This window comes from Heptranchias perlo, chromosome 18 (assembly GCF_035084215.1).
Source record: "Heptranchias perlo isolate sHepPer1 chromosome 18, sHepPer1.hap1, whole genome shotgun sequence".
Taxonomy (NCBI): Eukaryota; Metazoa; Chordata; class Chondrichthyes; order Hexanchiformes; family Hexanchidae; genus Heptranchias; species Heptranchias perlo.
This window is the reverse complement of record NC_090342.1, coordinates 14,577,097-14,598,476: the sequence shown is the minus strand read 5'-3', so window position 1 is coordinate 14,598,476 and position 21,380 is coordinate 14,577,097. Positions and strand designations below refer to the sequence as shown.

The 21,380-nt window shown below is 39.3% G+C and overlaps 1 protein-coding gene across 3 annotated transcripts in view; it reads left to right on the top strand.

The window, feature by feature from the left end:
• The window catches only part of tmem117 (transmembrane protein 117), a 233,891-nt gene that overhangs the window by 33,828 nt on the left and 178,683 nt on the right, over window positions 1–21,380 (top strand). For all 3 annotated transcript variants that reach the window (XM_068000042.1, XM_068000040.1, XM_068000041.1), the window contains exon 3: window positions 13,929–14,061. In XM_068000042.1, coding sequence (XP_067856143.1) covers window positions 13,929–14,061 — 133 coding nt within the window. The remainder of the gene's footprint in view (window positions 1–13,928; window positions 14,062–21,380) is intronic.

The following is a 21,380-nucleotide window of genomic DNA, read 5'->3' as shown; positions in this document are numbered from 1 at the left end:
TTGACTGAATTTTCTGATTGCTCGACATGTTCTGAAATAGCAGGTCAGTAGAATGGAAATTGGAAAGGTGAAACCAAAGAGTAACCTGAACGTGGAAAATGAAATAAAGTAACCTAATGGGTCTTGAATCGTATCTATGCAACTGGTCATATTCACTGATTTTCTCAATGCAACAAAGTAAAAGAAGTCCACGAGTGATTCAATTACCACAAGGATCCATGCACAGACTGAAATGGTTTTCACCTTTTTTGTGGTCCACCAGGTCAGAGATGCAATGGGGTGAACTGTACTTACATAGCGATCAACACTGATGAGTGTCAGGAAGAGGATGCTTCCATACAGATTCACATAAAAAACAACTCTTTTAATATGGCATAATGCTATCATACTCTCGCCACTCATGTTGTATGAATGGAAGTAGATAGCAAATGGAGCAGTGAAGATCCATGCTAAATCGCACAACACTAGGCTAAATAAAAATATATTGCCACGAGTCCATGGTTTTCTGTAATGGATATAACTTAGAAGTGCAGTCATGTTTCCGATGAATCCCAGGACCAGACAGCAGCAACACAGGGTAGCCAGCATGTGGCAGTACCATTCCAGTGTCTTATCATTTCTGCAGTAGTTTAAGTAGTAAGACGTGTTCGCTGTCATCTTTGTCATCTCTGTAAAGTGGATATAACATTAATTTGTAAGTGATTCTAGTCAACATTGCTATCACAAAGCAATATTAATTAATGTACATATACATTTAGACTTTATCTTACAGTTAAAATGCATTATAGTTCTTTTAAAGGGAATAAAAATGTGTGGCCAACCTTTTTATATGAGGAGGAAGAAAGTTTGTGAAAGGCCATCCATTTCATTATGATAACATCAGGAACTGCCAAGTTGTTTTGACATTTATGCCATCATATTGAGTGTTTGTAATCAAATAAATAAAGGTCTGTGCTACAATTTTCAAATATTTTTACTTTGTCGCATTGAGAAAATCAGTGAATATGACCAGTTGCATAGATCTGATTCAAGACCCATTAGGTTACTTTATTTCATTTTCCACATTCAGGTTACTCTTTGGTTTCACCTTTCCAATTTCCATCCTGCTGACCTGCTATTTCAGAACATGTCGAGCAATCAGAAAATTCTAATATTTCAAATAGATATTCTCTCAATGTTATCAGACACTCCTGTAAATAGTTCCAAGTGTCCCCTATGATCAGTTTACCTTTATACCCAATATCTAATCATTTGCTATCATGACCTGGAGACTATAACAATGAGACCCCCCTCGCTATTTGTACTGGATACTGTAATCTTGCATGTGTCCCCCCATGTGTGTTTCTTCTGGTCTGATTAGCAATCTAGATGAGGCCAATTGTTACTGGTTTACCTAAATATAATATATGAATGAACAGAATACAGTTTTCAGTGAACTTCAATCTATTCTCTGTTAATTCAATATGCTTCTATTTCTCCCTGTAACATCAAAAATAATAAATTTCACTTTTACTAGTCAGCATTCACTGAACTGATTGGCTCTACGCTTAGGAAAATAAATCTCTCCCTCTGTGGCTGTTTTCATTCCAAACTTCTGCAGACTGACCCAGTTCCAATTCACTAGGAGATGAAGACTTGACTTCTGATTTCCCCCACCCACCCACCCACCCTGCCCCAGCTCTTTTTGTTGGGGGTTGGCTATTTGAGCTGACAATTGAACCAGCTATCAACTTCCTGGGTGTGGGTCTCCTGGCAGCTACCTCCTGATGGGCTGAAATGAACAAGACCATTGTAACATTATGTGTGACTATCACTAGAATGTATTGACAGACTCCATTGTCTTAAACTGATGTGGTATGTGAGAAACATTATTCTGCCAGGTACTTCATCTAGTCCCAGCTGGTGGGTTGAATACGATTTCCCAGATAGATTGTGTATTGTGTGAATTCAATGCCTTGTGTGCTAAATTTAACTTAATAGCTACATCCTGATCTATAAATTAATCTAAAATTCTTCTTAAGCTAAATAGTCAAAAATTTTGAAATGTGACAGTCTGTAAAATGCTTCCTCCCTGAAGATGATGTCCCTGTCTTTAACAAGAACATTTTTTTGTATTTGAAAAAGCTGACCCTTGGACTAACTCTTGAATATTGTGGACAGTTAAACCTGTATAATTAACTTGTTTCAGATCACACCTATTCTATGGCAAGAAGCAAAATTACATTTTGTAATGTCAATCAGAATCCATAACAAGTGTGGTAGTACACTTTAAGATGAGACTCAAGTTTATTCAGGACATGCTAAATAAATGTTAGATAAAGTCCTAAATCTTGAAAGAATTTCAGTTAGTTATATTAGCTGGATCTGATGAGCTGTCTTATTTGTAATGTAATAGCTTGCAGTGATGGAGATGGGGGGAGGAGGAAGAAGTATATGCGTATTAACTGTCCAAGGCATAGGAGGCTGGAAATTACTGTCAGTGATATTAATGTATTGATGCTTAATGCTTTCACATGGCAGTCCTCATATTTTTTAATGAAGGCATTACTCCATTAGTATAATGGACAGAGGAATATCATACAAATTCATTTAGCCGTTGCCCACTAATATTGCTGACTGCAGTTTCTAGCTTCACATTAACTTTCAGGAGTGTGGCTGTGTAATATGATTTCTTTAATTGTATTTTTAGCATTGTGTTAATTCTAATATTTTAAAACATGAAATATTCAGAGTTAGTCACAGGAGGTATCCCCATTCATTGCAAATCGAATGGCATTTGTAAAACAAGTACTGTAACCTGTCCCAAATCGGTATGAAATGCATCTCGTACTTACTTAACATGGATTGCAGCAAAAGGGATTTTTTTCCCCCAACCTGTGCTATTAGATGCATTTATAGATGCATTTAAGGGGAAGCTAGATAAGTATATGAGGGAGAAAGGAATAGAAGGGTATGCTGATAGATTTAGATGAAATGGGATGGGAGGAGGCTCCTGTGGAGCATAAACACCAGCTTGGACCAGTTGGGCTGACTGGCCTGTTTCAGTGCTGTAAATACTATGTAATTCTACTACTCTACATTGGATGGGGCATTAGTGTTAATAGACTTAAACTTTTCAGTGTTATGCACAAGGATTCTTGCCTGCAGCTCAGACATGAACTTGTTGAAGGTGGTGCATATGTGGAAGTTAAGCATTTGTATATAAATACTACCATCATACAACCCTGGATAAAACACTTTTCTATGCTTTTGTGCAGTTGATCACTCATGCCATCCCACTGCAGCTGATTCAATATGGATTTGTAAATTATTGAATGACAAATAGCAGTGTAGAGCTTGTAGTGTGTTACATAAGAACATAAGAAATAGGAGCAGGAGTAGGCCATACGGCCCCTTGAGCCTGTTCCACCATTCAATGAGATCATGGTGGTCCTGTGACCTAACTCCATATACCTGCTTAGCCTCATATCCCTTGATATCTTTGGTTCACCGAAATCTATCAATCTCAGATTTAGAATTCACAATTGAACTAGCATCAACTGCCGTTTGCAGAAGAGCTTTACAAACTTCTCCCACCCTTTGCATGTAGAAGTCCTGGATCTAAATGATAGGCTATGTCCCCTAGTCCTAGTATTCAAGTATAGGAGACCTCCAGAAACAGTTAAAAATGTCTCAGCAGCCAGAAGCAATAATCCAGCCATTAACCTGTAAATTCTGCATGGTCCCTTTATATAGCACTGGTGGGGGTCCTCCAGGCACTCTAAGACATGTTCAGATGGTCGGGGTTAAGACTGTGCGTTGCTTTGAGCGTTAAGTCCCAAAACGATGTCTATCACTTTAAATCAGCATTGCACACTGATTGTATCCATTTTCTCCCTACTTTACATGCTTCTGGTGTTCACTATCTGCACCTGCGCCAACTCCTACACCAAGATAGTGTCCGGCGCATGGCATGTTGGAAACGTGCGTGCGCATCCAAGACGCCATCATGGATGTCAGAGAGGCCGTGCAGCACCAAACCAACGGGCGCTACACGGTCCAATTTAGCTCCCTCTGAGCGAAAAACCTTTTCCTCACCTCGGTCCTAAATGGCCGACCTCTTATCCTGAGACTATGACCCCTAGTTCTAGACTCTCCAGCCAGGGGAAACAGCATCTCAGCATCTACCCTGTCAAGCCCTCTAAGAATTTTATACGTTTCAATGAGATAAAATCGTAGAAATCTCTGGCACAGAAGGAGGCAATTCGACCCATCGTGTCCGTGCTGGCCGATAAAGAGCTATCCAGCCTAATCCCGCTTTCCAACTCTTGGTCTGTAGCTTTGTAAGTTACAGTACTTCAAGTGCATATCCAAGTACTTTTTAAATGTGAAGAGGGTTTCTGCCTCTACCACCCTTTTGGGCAGTGAGTTCCAGGCCCCCACCACTCTCTGGGTGAAAAAAATTCTCCTCAACTCCCCTCTAATCCTTCTACCAATTACTCTAAATCTATGGCCCCTGGTTATTGACCTCTCTGCCAAGGGAAACAGGTTCTTCCTATCCATTCTATCTAGGCCCCTCATAATTTTATACAGATCACCTCTCATTCTTCTAAACTCCAGAGAATATAGGCCCATTTTACTCAATCTCTCCTCATAGGACAACTGTCTTACAGCACCAGTTCACAGTGGAAAGGAATATTAGACATGGGTTCAGTTCTGCAATCCTCCACATGCTAAGTTCTGTATTTCATTTGTGACGGTGCAAGGAGGCAGCAAGCACAAGGCAGGCATGAATATCCATGAAAGAGGTAGACAGCCCACCTTTGCACACCTTTCCGTTTCAGAATGGCATTGGCAAAGTATGGTACAGGTTACTCACCCCCTTATTGCCCCTTGTCCTTGAATGACTCTTTGGATGTGAGGAGCATCTAAAGTTTCTTTGCAATATTATTTTAGGTTCATGTTTTAAAAAAAAAATAACTAGTCAACTGGAATTAGGAGCTTCACATTAAAACCTCAGGTGGAATAACAGAAGTCTGTTCCCATCTGATTGTTTTCATTATGGGGAGTTGGTTGTCTCCTCTTCTTAAGGATGTGTGTTTTATTGGACGTGCCCAATAAGTGTTTTAAAAGACCTGTGGAATTTCAAAATGAAATTAGTATTTTGTCACTAATTGTACAGAATTTATTTTTCAATAGCAAAATATTACACGGGTGAGGTGGAGAGTGATCTGCAGATTTCAGTTATCCAAATAAATCTTGTGATTTTTCAGGATTTTGAATTTTTACTTTTTCTTTCTTTCAGGGTTACACTTGTAGACATGTGTTTTTCTGTTCTTCAGTTTTTCTTCTTTCCCTACCCTTGCAGATGTCAGCTGTGGCTCAGTTGGTAGCACTCTTACCTCTAAGCCAGAAGGTTGTGGGTTCAAGTCTTGTTCTGGAGACTTGAGCACAAAAACTAGGTTGACATTTCAGTGCAATACTGAGGGAGTACTGCACTGTCAGAGGTGCTGTCTTTTGGATGAAATGTTAAATCAAGACCTTATCTGCCCTCTCGGGTGGATGTAAAAGATCCCATGGCACTGTTCGTAGAAGAGCAGGGAGAAATCTCTGGTGTCCTGATCAATATTTGCCCCTCAATCAAAATCATTAAAATGGATTATCTGGGACCTTGCTGTGTGCAAATTGGCTGCTGCATTTTCTACATTATAATAGTGACTACACTTCAGAAGTACTTTGGCTTTAAAGCACTTTGGGACATCCTCATATCATAAAAGGCGCTATATAAATGCAATTTTTTTTTCTTTTTCTGAAGGCACTAACTCTTGGTTGGATACAGTTTCAAGGCCAGCAACATGTCAAGAGACTATTTAATGGTACATTGACCATGGGATACGAAGGAAGATCCTGTTCTCACCTAATGTCCACACATCTGTACTTACAGCAATAGTCACTGGTAGTGATCAGGAGTAGGAATGCTGGCAATTTTCCTTACCGTAATCCAGGATATACACAGGCAACCTGTAGCATCACTACTGCTGCACTGGCTGAGGTTAACTAAGTCTGTGCAGATCAGGGATTAAATCCAGGACCTTCCTGGCTGAGTCCTGCATTATGTACTGATTTACTCATTCAGCCAGTAGGGAGGACTAGACACACAGTTATTATGAAAGGAGAAGTGCTTTAAAATATTTTTCTCTTTTAGGTTCTTTCATGAGATTTTGTACATTTTAACAGGTGTAATCAAAATGAATGTCCAATACTTTGAGAAATTCTTCAGCGTATTTAGTAATTTTAAAACTAAAATTGTTTGGCAAAATATCATTGGAAAAAATCAATGGAAGCCTGAAAGCAAATGTAATAATTATTGGATAAACACATTAAATATACATTCCAATATTTTTCTCCATTGAAATCACAATCCCACCACTTAATGTAAAACCACATTCCATAATTAAATTAAATTGTACCACAAAGCTCTCTAAACCCTACACTATTTAATTAGATCACTATTTTCATAAAAGTGGAAGAAATAGCAGCATTTTATTGTATAATATTTATGTGTTATGAATCAGCTATACTGGCAAATGACTAAAATATTAGACTACAAAGATGCTCCTGCAAGGTAATTAACTTAAAAAAAAATGCTTCTCAATTCTTTGAATTTGGAAATTTGTTACCTTTGAATTTCATAGTTATAACTTTGGTAACTGGTTCTTTATTCAGTTAACATTACTGATCATCGCTTGCAAAACACAAATTAAGTTCCTGTGTATACATTATGTTGCACTTGCTTAATAGGAGTAATTAGGCAAAGTGAAGATGTTCACATATACTGGATTGTCCACATTATGTGAAAATGGTTTGCAGACTGTTGCAACACCATGGATCACGGGTCACAGGAATGTCGCAATAGTATGTGTGCAGGACTTTATTGATTGCGTTCGTAGTTCTGCAGCTATAAAAGTCATTGATGGGTACTGGTGCAACAGCATGCTTTTTTATAGTTTGTTCTTGGGATGTGAGAGATGCTGGCAAGGTTGCATTTAATACCTATGCCTAGTTGCCCTGTATATATAGCTGGGATACTATCTTAACATGGTGGGAGCTATTCTCTTATTCATATGTGAGTTATGTAGCATTGCTTCTGTTAGCATTGGTTAATGCTCCATGTACATTTTAGTTCTGTTTAATCTATTCAAATGCACTTATTAACTGGTTGGCAACATGGTTTCCTCTAATTTCTGTCTCAGTTATATTGAGTTCTGCCATGACTTGTTTTGAAGCGCGAGTTGAGCTGAACTAAGCTAAATGAGACAGTAATAATTCTCAGGCTGAAGACTGTATCAATACTGGCATTGCAGGCAGCAGAGTGGGATGTGATCTATTTGAGTGATAAATGGCTAAATCTGTTGTATAGGGGGCCTTGGAATACAAACTTGTGAAGCATTTTCTTCTGCTGGTTTCTTTATTGATTGCAAACACACAACATACGTGACAATGTAAATTATGTTGAACACATGCATTACTCACACATGATTTCATTATGATGAAAATAACATGCATCAACAACAACAACTTGCATTTACATAGCGCTTTTAACATAGTAAATTGTTCCAAGGCACTTCATAGGCGCTTTATCAAACAAAATTTGACACCAAGCTACATAAGGAAATATTAGGACAGATGACCAAAGCTTGGTCAAAGAGGTAGATTTTAAGGAGCTTCTTAAAGGAGGAGAGAGAGGTAAAGAGGCAGGAAGGTTTAGGGAGGGAATTCCAGAGCTTAGGGCCGAGGCAGCTGGAGGTATGGCCGCCAATGGTCGGGTGATGAAAACTGGGGATGTGCAAGAAGCCAGAATTGGAGGAGCGCTAGGTCTTGTTCCACCCCCACAACGTTTTACGAAGACAGTAACACTTGAATCTGTTTTGTTCCGAATTACTGAATTAGATCAAAATTAAATCTACAAGACCTCTTTGGGATAGGAATAAAAAAATCTGAGAGGATCAATGACATCCCACACATATACACTTCCAGTTATCAGCAGTTGCCATTGATGGTGGCCATGGAAAATCCTCTGACCTAGAGTGCCATATCCTCCAGTCTGAGAGAGGAAGTACTATCATACTGCAACCATTTCTTTCTGAACAAAATTCCCTATGAAAACATTTCCTCAGTTGAATTCTATTTGCATGAAACTCAGCTGCAGCTTTTTTTTAAACTTTAGTGTGCATTTACGCACAATAAATGTATTTACCATAATGCAGTGAAAGCATATATTTAAATTGTTAGCTGAATACATTTCTTTGATTATCCTGGTAACAAAATGTGGTCACACTTTGATCCACAAGCTGTACAATACAGCAACAAAGAGTTACATAACGTCTTCTGCATCTTCCTAATCGAAAAGTCAGAGGTTGCATGTATCTGCATGTAATCCCGTTTAATCCAAAGAAAGTACGCCTGGCACTTTGCATAGAAAATCAATATAATTGCAGAGTCTGTACTGCTGCGATATGATTGTCTCCGCTATTATGTTAAATAATCGTTTTTTTTAACATGCAGACTGTAGATCAGCAGCATTAATACTGAAGTGTATTCCTTACCTCAGCAAAGGGCAGCTGTCAAAGATTTAGTGTTGCCCCAGGTTTGTTCAGAGCTTCATGAGACTTTTCCTTCATCCCTGCACCTGAGCTGTTCTCAAAGTTCTGGCACAGGGAGACAGTAGCTATTGCTGTTTGAAATATTGTGCAAACCAGGATTTTGGCTTCACTGCATATCCTGTGAACAAAAGGCAATGATTTCACTGATATGGGCCAATCTGCCTCCTAATGGCTCTGGAAACATAAAGGATGTGCCAACGCAATGGCTATGCAATTCTAAAAATAAATACGGATGTAAAGCAGAGGTAGCTTTATTATGAAATATATGGATATTTTATATTAACTTCATATCTGTATTAATGTCCCAAATATATACTCGAGCATTTCAGCATATCCCAAATCCTAATCATAATGCTGTCTCTGCTTCTGTGTGTGTGAAGAAATTGGCAGCGAGGCATTTTTTTCTACATTTTTGTTGGCTTGGTTTCATCAATCCTTGCGTCATCTCCCACAATAGAATGATGACCCCAACGAGACCTGCCTGATAACCCTTCCATGCAACTACTATGTTAACTCTGAGATGTGCTGTCCCTTGGCAGTCACCTTCTGGGGCTGTTGCTTGGCAGTTGGAGCATCATCATTGCCTCTCGTACAAATCAAATTTCAATGGGATGAGCTTAAATCTCGTATCACAATGGGCTCTAGCTCAATGGTCAGCAACATGAAAATGGACAGAAATTTGCTTATTAAAAGTAACATTAAATACAGAATTAAAATTGAAAAAAGTGACCAATATATTTCGAGTAAGCTATCTTTCCTTACTTTCTTTTCTTTCTCTTATTTGAGTTTATTGTGCCACTCATCCCTTGCTGATGGAAATCTGCTATTCTACAGCTGGTCATTATGAGCGGCATTAGAACAGCCTGAGATGAGGTACATGAGATACTCTTGGCAACTCTTAATGGTAATGATTTAGAAACTTATCTTGTGAGGAATTTGCAGTTTTCAGCCTGCATCCCACGACTGTGTACTAGGAATCCATTTGTTTCACCTCTGTGATCCTTGGGGTAATAGCCACAAGATTATTACATTAAGGCAGGTACTTAAAGGGGCTCAACAGAAGTCTCTGCCTTTCAGCTGTATCAGACTGATCGTTGCTCTGGTATCCTTGTAGGTTCTAATGCTGTGTATGTATCCTAGGTTGTGCTATAAATACTCTTATTTTTCACTTTAACTTGTCCAATGCAGTCTCTGCTTTGAAAGGTTGGGACACTCTCTAGGTTGTAATTTTTCCATCAATGTCACTGCTTGGTATGCAATGGGGCAGTTGTGATTCTACCAGTATTGTCTGCATACCACAGTACTGGTACACACTAGCCTATTTACATTACCAAGAATTTTTTTGAATTGAAAGTACTCCCCTGACCTTGCCCTTTAAAAAAATGCTGCCACTGCATTTGTAAGTATTTTGGACAGGGTCAGTGTTTGGATCATTTCATTTCTATCATGATTCCATTCATTGACAGTGACCAGTTTAGCTGTGACCATATTCTTAAAGCTATTTGTTATTATCTTAGTGCTGAGATGACCATTTTCTTTTTAGGTGTGTGGTTTGATTTGTGACAAAATAAAAACCAATTATAAATTAACAATTATGTCAATATCTTCTATTAGATTTGGGTTGTGAAAGTTAACAATCATAAAATACCAATTCTTCCCTCTCATTCTCTCTTTTCCCTCACCCCACCAAACATTTTCATTATTAGTTGGCTATCCTATACATTTTGTGATCCTTTCCTAATACATAATGCATATTAGGGACCAACACTTGACTCTCTACTCACAACTATATTTCATCAGTGGTCACTGGAAATTACAAGTTGATGCTTCAGCAGTAAAGGCTGATTACTGTAGCACTTGACTGTTGGGATCAGGAAATGTTGGGATCTGGAAATGTTATTGATGGAGATGTTTCAGTGAATGTTAATGTACTGCTCTTCACTATTCGCCACCTTATACATGATGTTTTTGGAAGATGATCCTTTTTGGACAAAAATGTGTAATCTGAAAATACTCAAAGGGTAAAAATCTAATACTGTCGTGGCAAGCAATCAAACACACTGAGATGAATCAAGCACCTCTGTCCATCAGCCAAAGTGTAAGCAATATAAATAGGAATTTTGACTGAATACTCAACCAGTTCAGTGCTGCTGTGACTGCTCAAGGTGGATAGCAAAGAGGATTATATTTGCACCCGCGCACATATTCAGCTGGATCTTGCTGGAAAAATAACGACATGTTAACGACGCACACCATTATTAATGAGCAAATCGACTAGCAAGTTCAGGGGATTAAGAGATGCGCCATGAGTTGCGAATCTCCAGAATTTGCTGGTCGATTTACGCCACTCCGTCGTTTGCTTCGCACAAACAGCATCTTGCCCTTAGCCTCCCCGTTATTTTTAAGAACTTGCTGGATTTGCAAATTAATTGCCCGTTAAACTCACCACAGAAAGTTAAGTCTAGTAATTAACTGCATAAGTACCTTTTTAATGATGTGATCATTGTTAATGCAATGCCAATCAACCTCTCTGGCCCAGAAAGGGAATGATTTTAACTGTTCAATCTCATTTCTTCAAGTGGTAAATTGTTCTGAGATTTTAAAAATGCCAAATTTTAAATTTTTAATATTTTTTTCTTACTTTTCCTTTCTGTCTCCCTCTTAATCTAATCATTCTTTCCCTCTCTTTATTTCTCTTTCTATATCTGATTTGACTCTAATTCACCCTATTTCCTCCTCTGTCGCTCCTCTGTTTCTTTCTCAATCCATAAATCTAATTGGTTAAGAAGATACACTGTTGGTCCCGCCATTCACTGAGGTCCCAGATGCCTCATTGTCCTCGTTATCAGTTTGCACTTCCAGCAAGTTATAGCGCAAAAAATTTTAAAGCTGAAGGGTGCAGAAACAAGTCTAACTAATGGGGCATGCCATGAGATGGCCCGCTCCAGTGAGATCTGGCCCATTATTTCTTATGTCTGCTTTGTAGGTTGAGTTAATTAAAATTCTTTCTTCCTTGAGTAAGTGTTTAAATCTCTCTTTTTCTGCTTTAGTTTTGTTGTGCTATTACACAACGCAAAACTTCCCCCCCACCAAATGCATTCCAGTAAAAAAAAGTTAAGGTACAAAGTCATTCCTCACCCACCCAACTTTATACTTCTAAAAATAAAACTTATCACCAAACACATACAAAGCTAACAACAAAAACCGACATACTTACCAAATTTACTAAACGCGGCAGTTTGAAACACCCCAGTGTGCCTCTGAACCTTCTGTACTGTTTCTTCCCCCCACCCCCCCCACTTGCCGCAACTTCCCGTGGTTCCTGATTTCTAGCCATGTGAATTTGAACAATAGTAGACCACTTGAAGCCAACCCTCATGGTATGTTCTACGCAACTCTGACTCTTATCCATCAGTGAGACTATCATTTCGAAGAGCCATTGCCTGCTTGAGGCTGCAATGAATGCTCAAAGGAACTAGCTTCTTTCGTTCACATAAAAACACTGACACAATTGAAGGGTAATGGTGGTGGTTTTGTTTTGAAACTGTTTCAGATGTAAATATTAAAAAAAATACAGGACAGAGATAGGTTGAAAATTTAGATATGACCCCAAGATGCACATTACTGGAGACAGTGCCAAGGAGAAAGAGACCTTGTTACAGTGGGGAAGGGGAGGGGGCACATCTACAGCACTGCTGGGAGTAGGAGTAACGATCGCTGTTGAAATAGTGAACCATTTCCCAAACCTCTGTCAATACTTTTTTTTACCAGCTACAAAGATATATGTGAGAGTGACTTTTGATTCCTCCCCTAATTTTTCCTCTCCAATTGCTTAAGTGTCTGGCCTCTGTTAGTTTCCTCTTATTGCCCCAGTTGAAGTCAGTAACATGCCATAGAGGCCAACCAGTGTGGAGTATACCAGCACATGATGTCACAGCCACCTGCTTATATTGTCTCACATCAGAAATAGGTGTACTGACCTCAATCTTAAATAATCAAATTTGATATTCTTTGCAATGTACATATTTGCTGCACTTAGCAACATTTTAAGAAATGATTGCTTGACTTTTTTGAACTGATAAGCCATGGAGGTAATAGCTGATAATTATTAATCTCAAATCTAGAATTCAAATATAGTTGTGTAGCAACTACTGTGCTGAGTGCTTTTGCAAATGATATACATATGTTATAGGCTCTATGAGGTGATTAACTGGCTTTGCACATGAGAACAGTATTGTTGATTCAAATTTTGATTTGAATTTGCTCCAGGCATTTGGGATGGGGGTGGGGGGTGGAAATAAGATGTTTCTCTATGTTGATTGTTAGATATCCTAAGAGAAATAAGTTTAAAGGAATCTTCATTACGTTCTTTGTAAAGAAAGAAGTAAGTTGCATTTATAAAGCTCCTCATCACATCCTCAGGATGTCCCACTGAATTATTTTTTGGAGTGCAGTCATTGTTCCGTAGGCAAAATCAGCAACCAAAATTTTGGACAGTATAGTCCCCAAAACAGCAAATGAATGAGTGACCAGATAATATGTTTTTGGTGGTGCTGTTTGAGGGGGAGTGTTGGTCGGGATACTGGGAGAACACCCTGCTTTTCTTCAAATAGTTCTGCCCAAAAAGTACACTTGGATGATATGGATAAGTCGCTCCAACTCGAGTCTCAGCCTGAATTCTGATTACGCATAACCTGATGTCCACTAATATCCCGCAAATCATAAACGAGGTAGTTTTGTGTAATTCTTGTTGAGAATCAAACCAGTGTTTCATGTTATAGAAACAACTATCTGCCTCTATATATTGCTGGTAGAGTTTAATTCACTTGGGTGTTGCACTATTTAACATTGTGTAAATATAAATAGAACACCTGTCAGGGGTGAGAAAAGACGATTTGCCCTGCCAAAGCTCATCCCTCTGTATATTAACCCTTTCATCACAGCATTGACTCTATTTTAAACAACCCTAATATTTGGGACTCTACTACACTCAATAGCAGATTATTCTAAACATTTAACACTTTTTGAATAAAGAAGTTCTTCCTGATATGTTTTAAATTTATTTTTAATTGATATCAATTTTTGTTCTACTTTTCTGAGTTGCCTTGTACTACATAAGTTGTGCTGTTATTATTGATTGGAGTGGGATTAATGTAAGAAGTAAGTTTGTTTTAAAAGAAAATAAATTGACTCTTAACTGAAGCAGATCACTTTAATGCGTGTTTAAAGGAGTAAATTGCTTGTATTGAAATGAAGTAAGTTTGCCTTAAATTTTTCTTGCACTAGGTCACTTACTTCGACTAAAGATGTTCCGAAACGATCATGGCTCCTGGATGGTGATGTTTTTTTCCACTATTCTCTTCCTGTTCATCTTCTCTCATATTTACAACCTGTGCCTCATAATCAGTGGAAATATGAGGTAAGTTTGGCAGTTTTATATCCAATTCAATCACTCATAGTGAACTCAAGCCAGCTTCAATGCAGGATTATCACTAGGTAGATCACCTCAGTAGCAATGAACTTAACCTATATTTAGTCTTGAAGAAAAAAGCCTCTTACTGCAAATCGCAAAGGAAGCACTGGGCATCAGGTTAAAAATAACAGCAGTGATATGGAAATGTAAATGGGAAATCTCCAATGATGTAAGCAGCTACCTGCTTGCATTTTCCATTTTGATTTTCCTAACCTACTGCTATCTTTAACCTGAACTTTGGTTGTTCGTTATTACAAGAAACAGATATCTGAAAATGTATTTTATTACAATGGAGAACTTTGTCATTCCTCTCCCCCTTGCCCCCCCCACCCCATCCCCCTGCCAAAGCACAGAGTGTAGTTTGACAGTTAAACAGTGACAACTTTGCTGCTGTGGTTAATCAACATCAGTCTTGCTGTAGAATATATACTGTTTAAAATAAACACATTGTTTAGATTTTCCAGCCTGATATCTGTGATTTCCTCTTTTAAGTCGTAAAATGATAACCAAAGATTGTGATTAATGCTTTCTGAGCTTCTGCAGAGTTCTGCAGATGCCGAGAGGCTGATGAGGAAGAAAGACAGTGGGACAGTTTTTTTAGTTAAAGCTGATTGTATATGGAGCAGGGTGGGGGGGGGGGGGGAGATATTTGTGGTACATTTTGTTGTGCATTGTGTGATTATCCACAGTTGTATTGAACTATCTTCAGTGATTCTGAAATGTTCATCTGGTAAGAACACTGCACTGATCACAGGTATAACACAACTGTTCATTATAACAAACACAGCCCATCAGAGACATGGGTGAGGTGGACACTGCAGCTTCAATAATTTTGCTGATATTACTTTAGCCTATATTTTCTTTGTAAAAAAACTGCTTTTAGACTTTATAGGGGAAAAAAAACTCTTGATGCATGTGTGTGGTCAAGAGGTTGCTCACCTGAGTGGAATATCCTCTTTTGCCTCTGTTGGTATTCATCACAAAATAAGCATTCCAGCTCCTTCGACTACCATTATTGCCGGATCATATTGGACAATATGAACTGATCTCATCTATTAAGCATCATTAGCCAGCAGCAAATCTTAGATTAAATCAATAATTAAGGGGTGTAGTGGACTAAATTAAATTCAAAAGGGGTAGAAATTGGACCTGGGCAGAAAACGGGGGCAAAAAGACTAATTTCCCGGGACTATGTCCCGCACCCCAAAGACATCCTTATTGGGTTGGGCAATTTTTCAGGCATCACTGGCGGCCACCTAAAACGGGCATAAGGTCGCTTCCTGAAATTGGGCTGTCTTGGGCCTGCTCAGGTTTTCCTGCCATGGATGCGGCCTTACAAGCAGCCTCCAACAAAAGATTCGTTTTGCTTAAAAAAAAATTCCACGTGGAGCCCGGAGGAGCAGAAGTTCTGCAAAGCATTCCTGAGGGTCTCTGACGAGCTCTGATTGTCCCCTTCCCGTTCTCCTTTCCCTCGCCCCCGCACTTACCCGAGGGCCGCTGCCAGTGAGGCAGGCGCCCCAAATTAAATCCCTCAATATGGGCGGGCTGCCTCTGGGGGCACAATAAGTGCTGGCTGCTCACCCCAATTATTCAGATGAGGCCCAATTTTGATCTGTCCTCGGGCCCCTTGTTCGGGCGCAAGGGATCGTTCACTCCACCTTGCTCACGTAATGTAGCGGTGCAAACAAATGTCTCTCCCAAATGATATTTGTATCACGTTAGTACGTGTGCTATTAAAAAACTTGAATCTGGATTCAACACCTCCTCTTCTTAAGAGAACTGCTTAGTCTCAAATCTGAGATTAGAAATACTTTTGTTATAGAATTGTTGGGATTCATGAATGATGGCTTTTAAGCTTTAAGCAATGTTTGTGTTTTTTTATATAAACTATAATGATAAAAGTATAATATGAATGTTGAAAAGAAAGAAATAGGTATTGCATGGCTGAAAAGGGCATTTTATCCAATCTCTGAACAAGCTTTGTGTTCCAAGTTGGAAAGTCTGTGCGGTGTATTTTTCAAAAGGATATACATGAGGGAGAAAGGAATAGAAGGGTATGCTGATAGGGTTGGATGAAGTAGGGTGGGAGGAGGTTCGTGTGGAGCATAGACCAGTTGGACTGAATGGCCTGTTTCTGTGCTGTAAATTCTATGTAATGTCGTCGTTTCTTAAATTAGGCATGGCGAGGTAGATTGGAATTCACTTTCTAGTTTTGCCTCGTCTTTGCCGCAAGATTAAAAGGGATAATTGCCTGAAAATACTCATTGAATTTGTCAGGCAAGGCCAATGGGGAATTGAATAACACGATCGCCATCCAGAATGAAGATTCACTGTTGAACATCTTGAGGGACACATGAGCCACGGTCCTATTCAACTTCTCTGTCAGCTCCTGAGAAAGAGTCTAGAACTCCCTTGTCAAGTCTCTTTTGCACAAAATATTCATTCTGGATTTGTGTAATTCTGCTCTGGATCCTAAATTCTGCGAATGCAATAAACATAATTATTTATGAATCTTGTGCCTGCAGAGGAAGGAAAAGATTCCAGCAGCTTCTCTACACCTCATACAACTGCCTAAAAGTCTCAACAAAATTCCCAGTTTTCTTAGAATTATACAGCACAGAAGAAGGCCATTCGGCCCAGCTTGCCTGTGCCGGCTCTTTGAAAGTGCTATCCAATTTGTCCCACTCCCCTGCTCTTTCCCCATAGCTCTGCAAATTTTTCCTCTTTAAGTATTTATCCAATTCCCTTTTTAAAGTTATTATTGAATCTGCTTCCACCACCCTTTCAGCCAGTGCATTCTAGATCATAATAACTCGCTGTATACATTTTTTTTCCCTCATGTCATCTCTGGTTCTTTTGCTAGTTATCAGAAATCTGGGTCCTCTGGTTACCAACCCTTCTGCCACTGGAAACAGTTTCTCCTTATTTACTCTATCAAAACCATTCATGATCTTGAACACCTCTATCAAATCTCCCTTTAACCTTCTCTACTCCAAGGAGAACAGCCCCAGCTTCTTCAGTCTCTCCACATAACTGGTCTTTAATCCCTGGTACCATGCTAGTAAATTTCCTCTGCACTTTCCTTGAGGCCTTGACATCCTTCCTAAAGTGTGGTGCCCAGAATTGGACACGATACTCCAGCTGGGGCCTAACCAGGATTTAATAAAGGTTGAGGATAACTTCCTTGCTTTTGTACTCTCTGCCTCTATTTATAAAGCCAAGGATCCCGTATGCCTTTTTAACAGCCTTCTCAACTTGTCCTGCCACCTTCAAAGATTTGTGTATGTGCACCCCCAGGTCTCTGTTCCTGCACCCCATTTAAAATTGTACCATTTAGTTTATATTGCCTTTCCTAATTCTTCCTACCAACAGGAATCACTTCACACTTCTCTGCGTTAAATTTCATCTGCCATGTGTCTGCCCATTTCAGTCAGTCTGTCTATGCCCTCCCGGAGTCTGTTACTATCCTCCTCACAGTTTACTACATTTCTGAATTTCTTGTCATCTGCAAGCTTCGAAATTATGTCCTGTATACCCATATCTAAGAAGGATTGTGGCCAGAGCCTCCACAATTTCCACCCTTACTTCCCTCAGTACCTTAGGATGCATCCCATCTGGACCGATGACTTTTCTACTTTGAGCACTGCCAACCTTTTTAGTACCTACTTTTTATCCTATTCAATTTCTCTACCACCTCCTTTACTATGACATTGGCAGCATCCTCTTCTTTAGTGAAGATACATGCAAAGTATTAATTTAGTACCTCAGCCATGCCCTCTGCCTCCACAAGAAGATCTCCTTTTTGATCCCTAATCAGCCCCACCCTTTCTTTGACAACCCCTTTTCTATTTATATGTTTATAAAAGACTTTTGGATTCCCTTTAATGTTACCTGCTAATCTACTCTCATACTGCCTCTTTTCCCTCATATTTCCTTTTTCAGTTCTCCCTGTACTTTTTTTATTCAGCTTGGTTCTCTACTGAATTATGAACCTGACATTTATCATAAGCCTCCTTTTTCCATTTCATTTTAATCTCTTTATCTTCAGTCATCCAGGGCGCGCTAGCTTTGGATGCCCTTGCTTTCCCCATCGTGGGAATATGTGTAGTATGGACCCAAACTATCTCTTTGAAGGCCTCCCACTGCTCATTTACCATTTTACTGCCAATCTTTGATTGCAATCCACTTGGGCCAGATCCCTTTTCAACTCACTGAAATTAGCCCTCCTCCATTTGAGTATTTTCACATTTGATTTATCCTTGTCCTTTTCCATAACTACTCTAAACCTCATGTTTACTGTAATCACTGTTTCATAAATGTTCTCCCACTGAAATATGCTCCACTTGCCCCACTTCATTCCCCAGAACTACATCCAGCACTGCTTCCTTCCTCGTTGGGCTGGAAACATACTGATCAAGAAAGTTCTCTTGTACACATTTCAGGAATTCCTCCCCCTCTTTGCCCTTCACACTGTTATTTTCCCAGTCCATATTAGGATAATTGAAGTCCCCCATTATCACCGCTCTATAGTTCTTGCATCTTTCTGCAATTTGCCTGTAAATTTGCACCTCTATCTCCTTCCAAATATTTGTTGGCCTATAGCATACACTCAGCAGCGTAATAGTTCCTTAATTCTAACCAAATAGATTCTATCTTTGAACTTGCAGAAATTGTCTTGATTCTTGAATATCTGCTGATATTTTTAAAGAGCGGGTTTTTTTTTGCTCTCAAGCTGGTTCACCCAAAAAGTGCATTCAAACGGAACGGTCCATGATTTTTGAATAATTACTGCAGCTAAATACAAATAGAACTATCTTGCATCAGCAGTGGAGGTGAAATCCAGATGTGCACCACAAGTGCAGGCTTCTCCGCAACAAAGTTATAAAACACAAACAACATGACCGCTGTTGGGTGCCTGAGAATATCAGGGGAGTCATCAGAAACTGAAGAACTTCCAACATTTCTGACCTTAAATAAAAATAGAAATGCTGGAATCACTCAGCAGATCAGGCAGCATCTGTGGGGAGAGAAACATAGGGTTCATGTTTCAGGTTGATAACCTTCTGCCAGAACTTGCCAGAAACGAATTCACTTCATCCAGTTTGTGGATTGTATTGTACAACCTGGGCCAAAGTGCTCGGATAAAGAAGATCCGTTCCCCTTTTTACAAAAACAGTGCTAATTGCAAAGCCTCTGTTTATTTACAGCAGGAAATCAGGCCCAGAGATGGGTTTGTATCATGTGTTTGGCATTACCATGGCAATGTGCAGCACACAATGCACATTCTGATGTGCCTTGCTGGACCTGATTTTTAAAAAAAAATGAACTTGCATTTATATAGCAACTTTCATGACCTCAGGATGTCCTAAATGCTTCACAGCCGAAGAAGTACTTTTGAAATGCAGTCATTGTTGTAATGTAAGAAAATGTAGCAGTAAATTTGCACACAGCAAAGTGCAACAAACAGCAATGAAATAATGACTATATATATATTTTTTTGTTGGTTGAAGGATAAATGTTGGCCACAACACTGGGAGAACTCAGCTGTCCCTCTTTGAATAGTGCTATGGAAACTTTTATTTTGAGGGCAAATGGGACTTAATTTTAATATCTCATTCAAAAGTTGGCACCTCCGACAGTGCAGCACACCCTCAGTGTCAGTCTAGATTTTGTGCTCAAGTCTCTGGACTTTGAACCCACAAAAATCTGACTTTAGGACCAGAGTGCTATCACTGAGCCAAGGTAGGAAATTGACAGGTATTATTTTTGTGGCAAATTCATGAGGAAATAATTTTTTACTGGGGAGAAAAACAGGAATGATGGTGAAAATTGATTTAAAAACTAATTGTAATGATCCTTATGTATTTTTCACTCTCTGCTTCCCCACCTTTTTGCATTGTGTGCAATTTCAAACATTGCCACGAGGTGGTAGTAAAACATTTGGTTTAACATCTCCTTTCCAGCTGCCAGTTCAATTCTCAGTGTTTGTCAAATGGCCCATGCTGTGAATACCCTGAGCATGACACTGAAGAAGATCAAGAATCTCTGGCTGGTCCTTGCCAAGTTTCAAATACTGTCTATCGGTTAAAGAGGCCCTGCTGTGCTACTACCTATCCCTGTGGAGTTTTACTACTCCAATGTTTTACAATCTTTGAGGAGGTCTTTTAATTGTTATACTATCCCAAATTCCCAGGTCAGTGCACATTATTTCCTAAAAATTGGAGTCGTTCCATTTTGCATTTTCAGAAGTAGGCAGGTAGATACAAGCAGTTTTGATGAGAAAATTGTGAAATAAGTGACATGATGAGTGGATAAAGACTAAATTAAAACTATTTTTGTCACTAAGTAGTTTTTCCTTCTTTCAGTGCATGTGTCTTGGGGATAATGATGTGGAAAGAAGAACAGCATAATGCAATGCAACTTCAGTATGAGGGATCAATTTAGATAGTACCTGACATTCTCGGAAGTAGCGTTATTCTCTAGGGACCTGCAGTTCAGCAAACTCTGAAGTTCAGATCACTGATACGTAAAGATTCCTTCCTCTAAAAACAAAGGCATATACATGGAGGGACTATTTCCTGGTTTACGGAAAGAAAGACTTGCATTTATGTAGTGCCTAATGTCTCACATAATTTCTAGGTCCTTGGAAATTACTCCAGTTCAGTACTGAGGGAGTGCTGCACTGTCGGAGGTGTCTTCTTTCAGATGAAACGTCTGCCCTCTCAGGTGGATATAAAGGATCCTATGGGACTATTTTGAAGAAGAGCAGGGGAGTTTTCCCCAGTGTCCTGGCCAATATTTATCCCTCAATCAACACTTAAAAACAGATTATCTGGTCATTATCACATAGCTGTTTGTGGGCTCTTGCAGTGCACAACTTGGCTGCTGCGTTTCCTACATTACATCAGTGACTACACTTCAATGGCTATAAAGCGTTTTGGGACGTCCTGAGGCTGTGAAAGATGCTACATAAATGCAAGTCTTTCTTTTCTTTCACAGAAACATCTCAAAGCATGTCGCAATGAATTGCTTTGAAATCCTGTTACTGTTTTGTAGGCAAACATATTTGCCAACTTCTAAATTGGAAGTTTGCACATCTATTTTCTATAGTTTGGTATCAGTTGCTGGAGGAAGTGTCTGCAGCAGATAGGTAGGTGCTGTTTTACTTACTCATTTTTTCCTGCATGGGCATTCTAGTGAATCATGCATCTCATGCATCAATTTGTCTGAATCTCCTGGGATTCTTTTTCTGATGGTACGTCTGT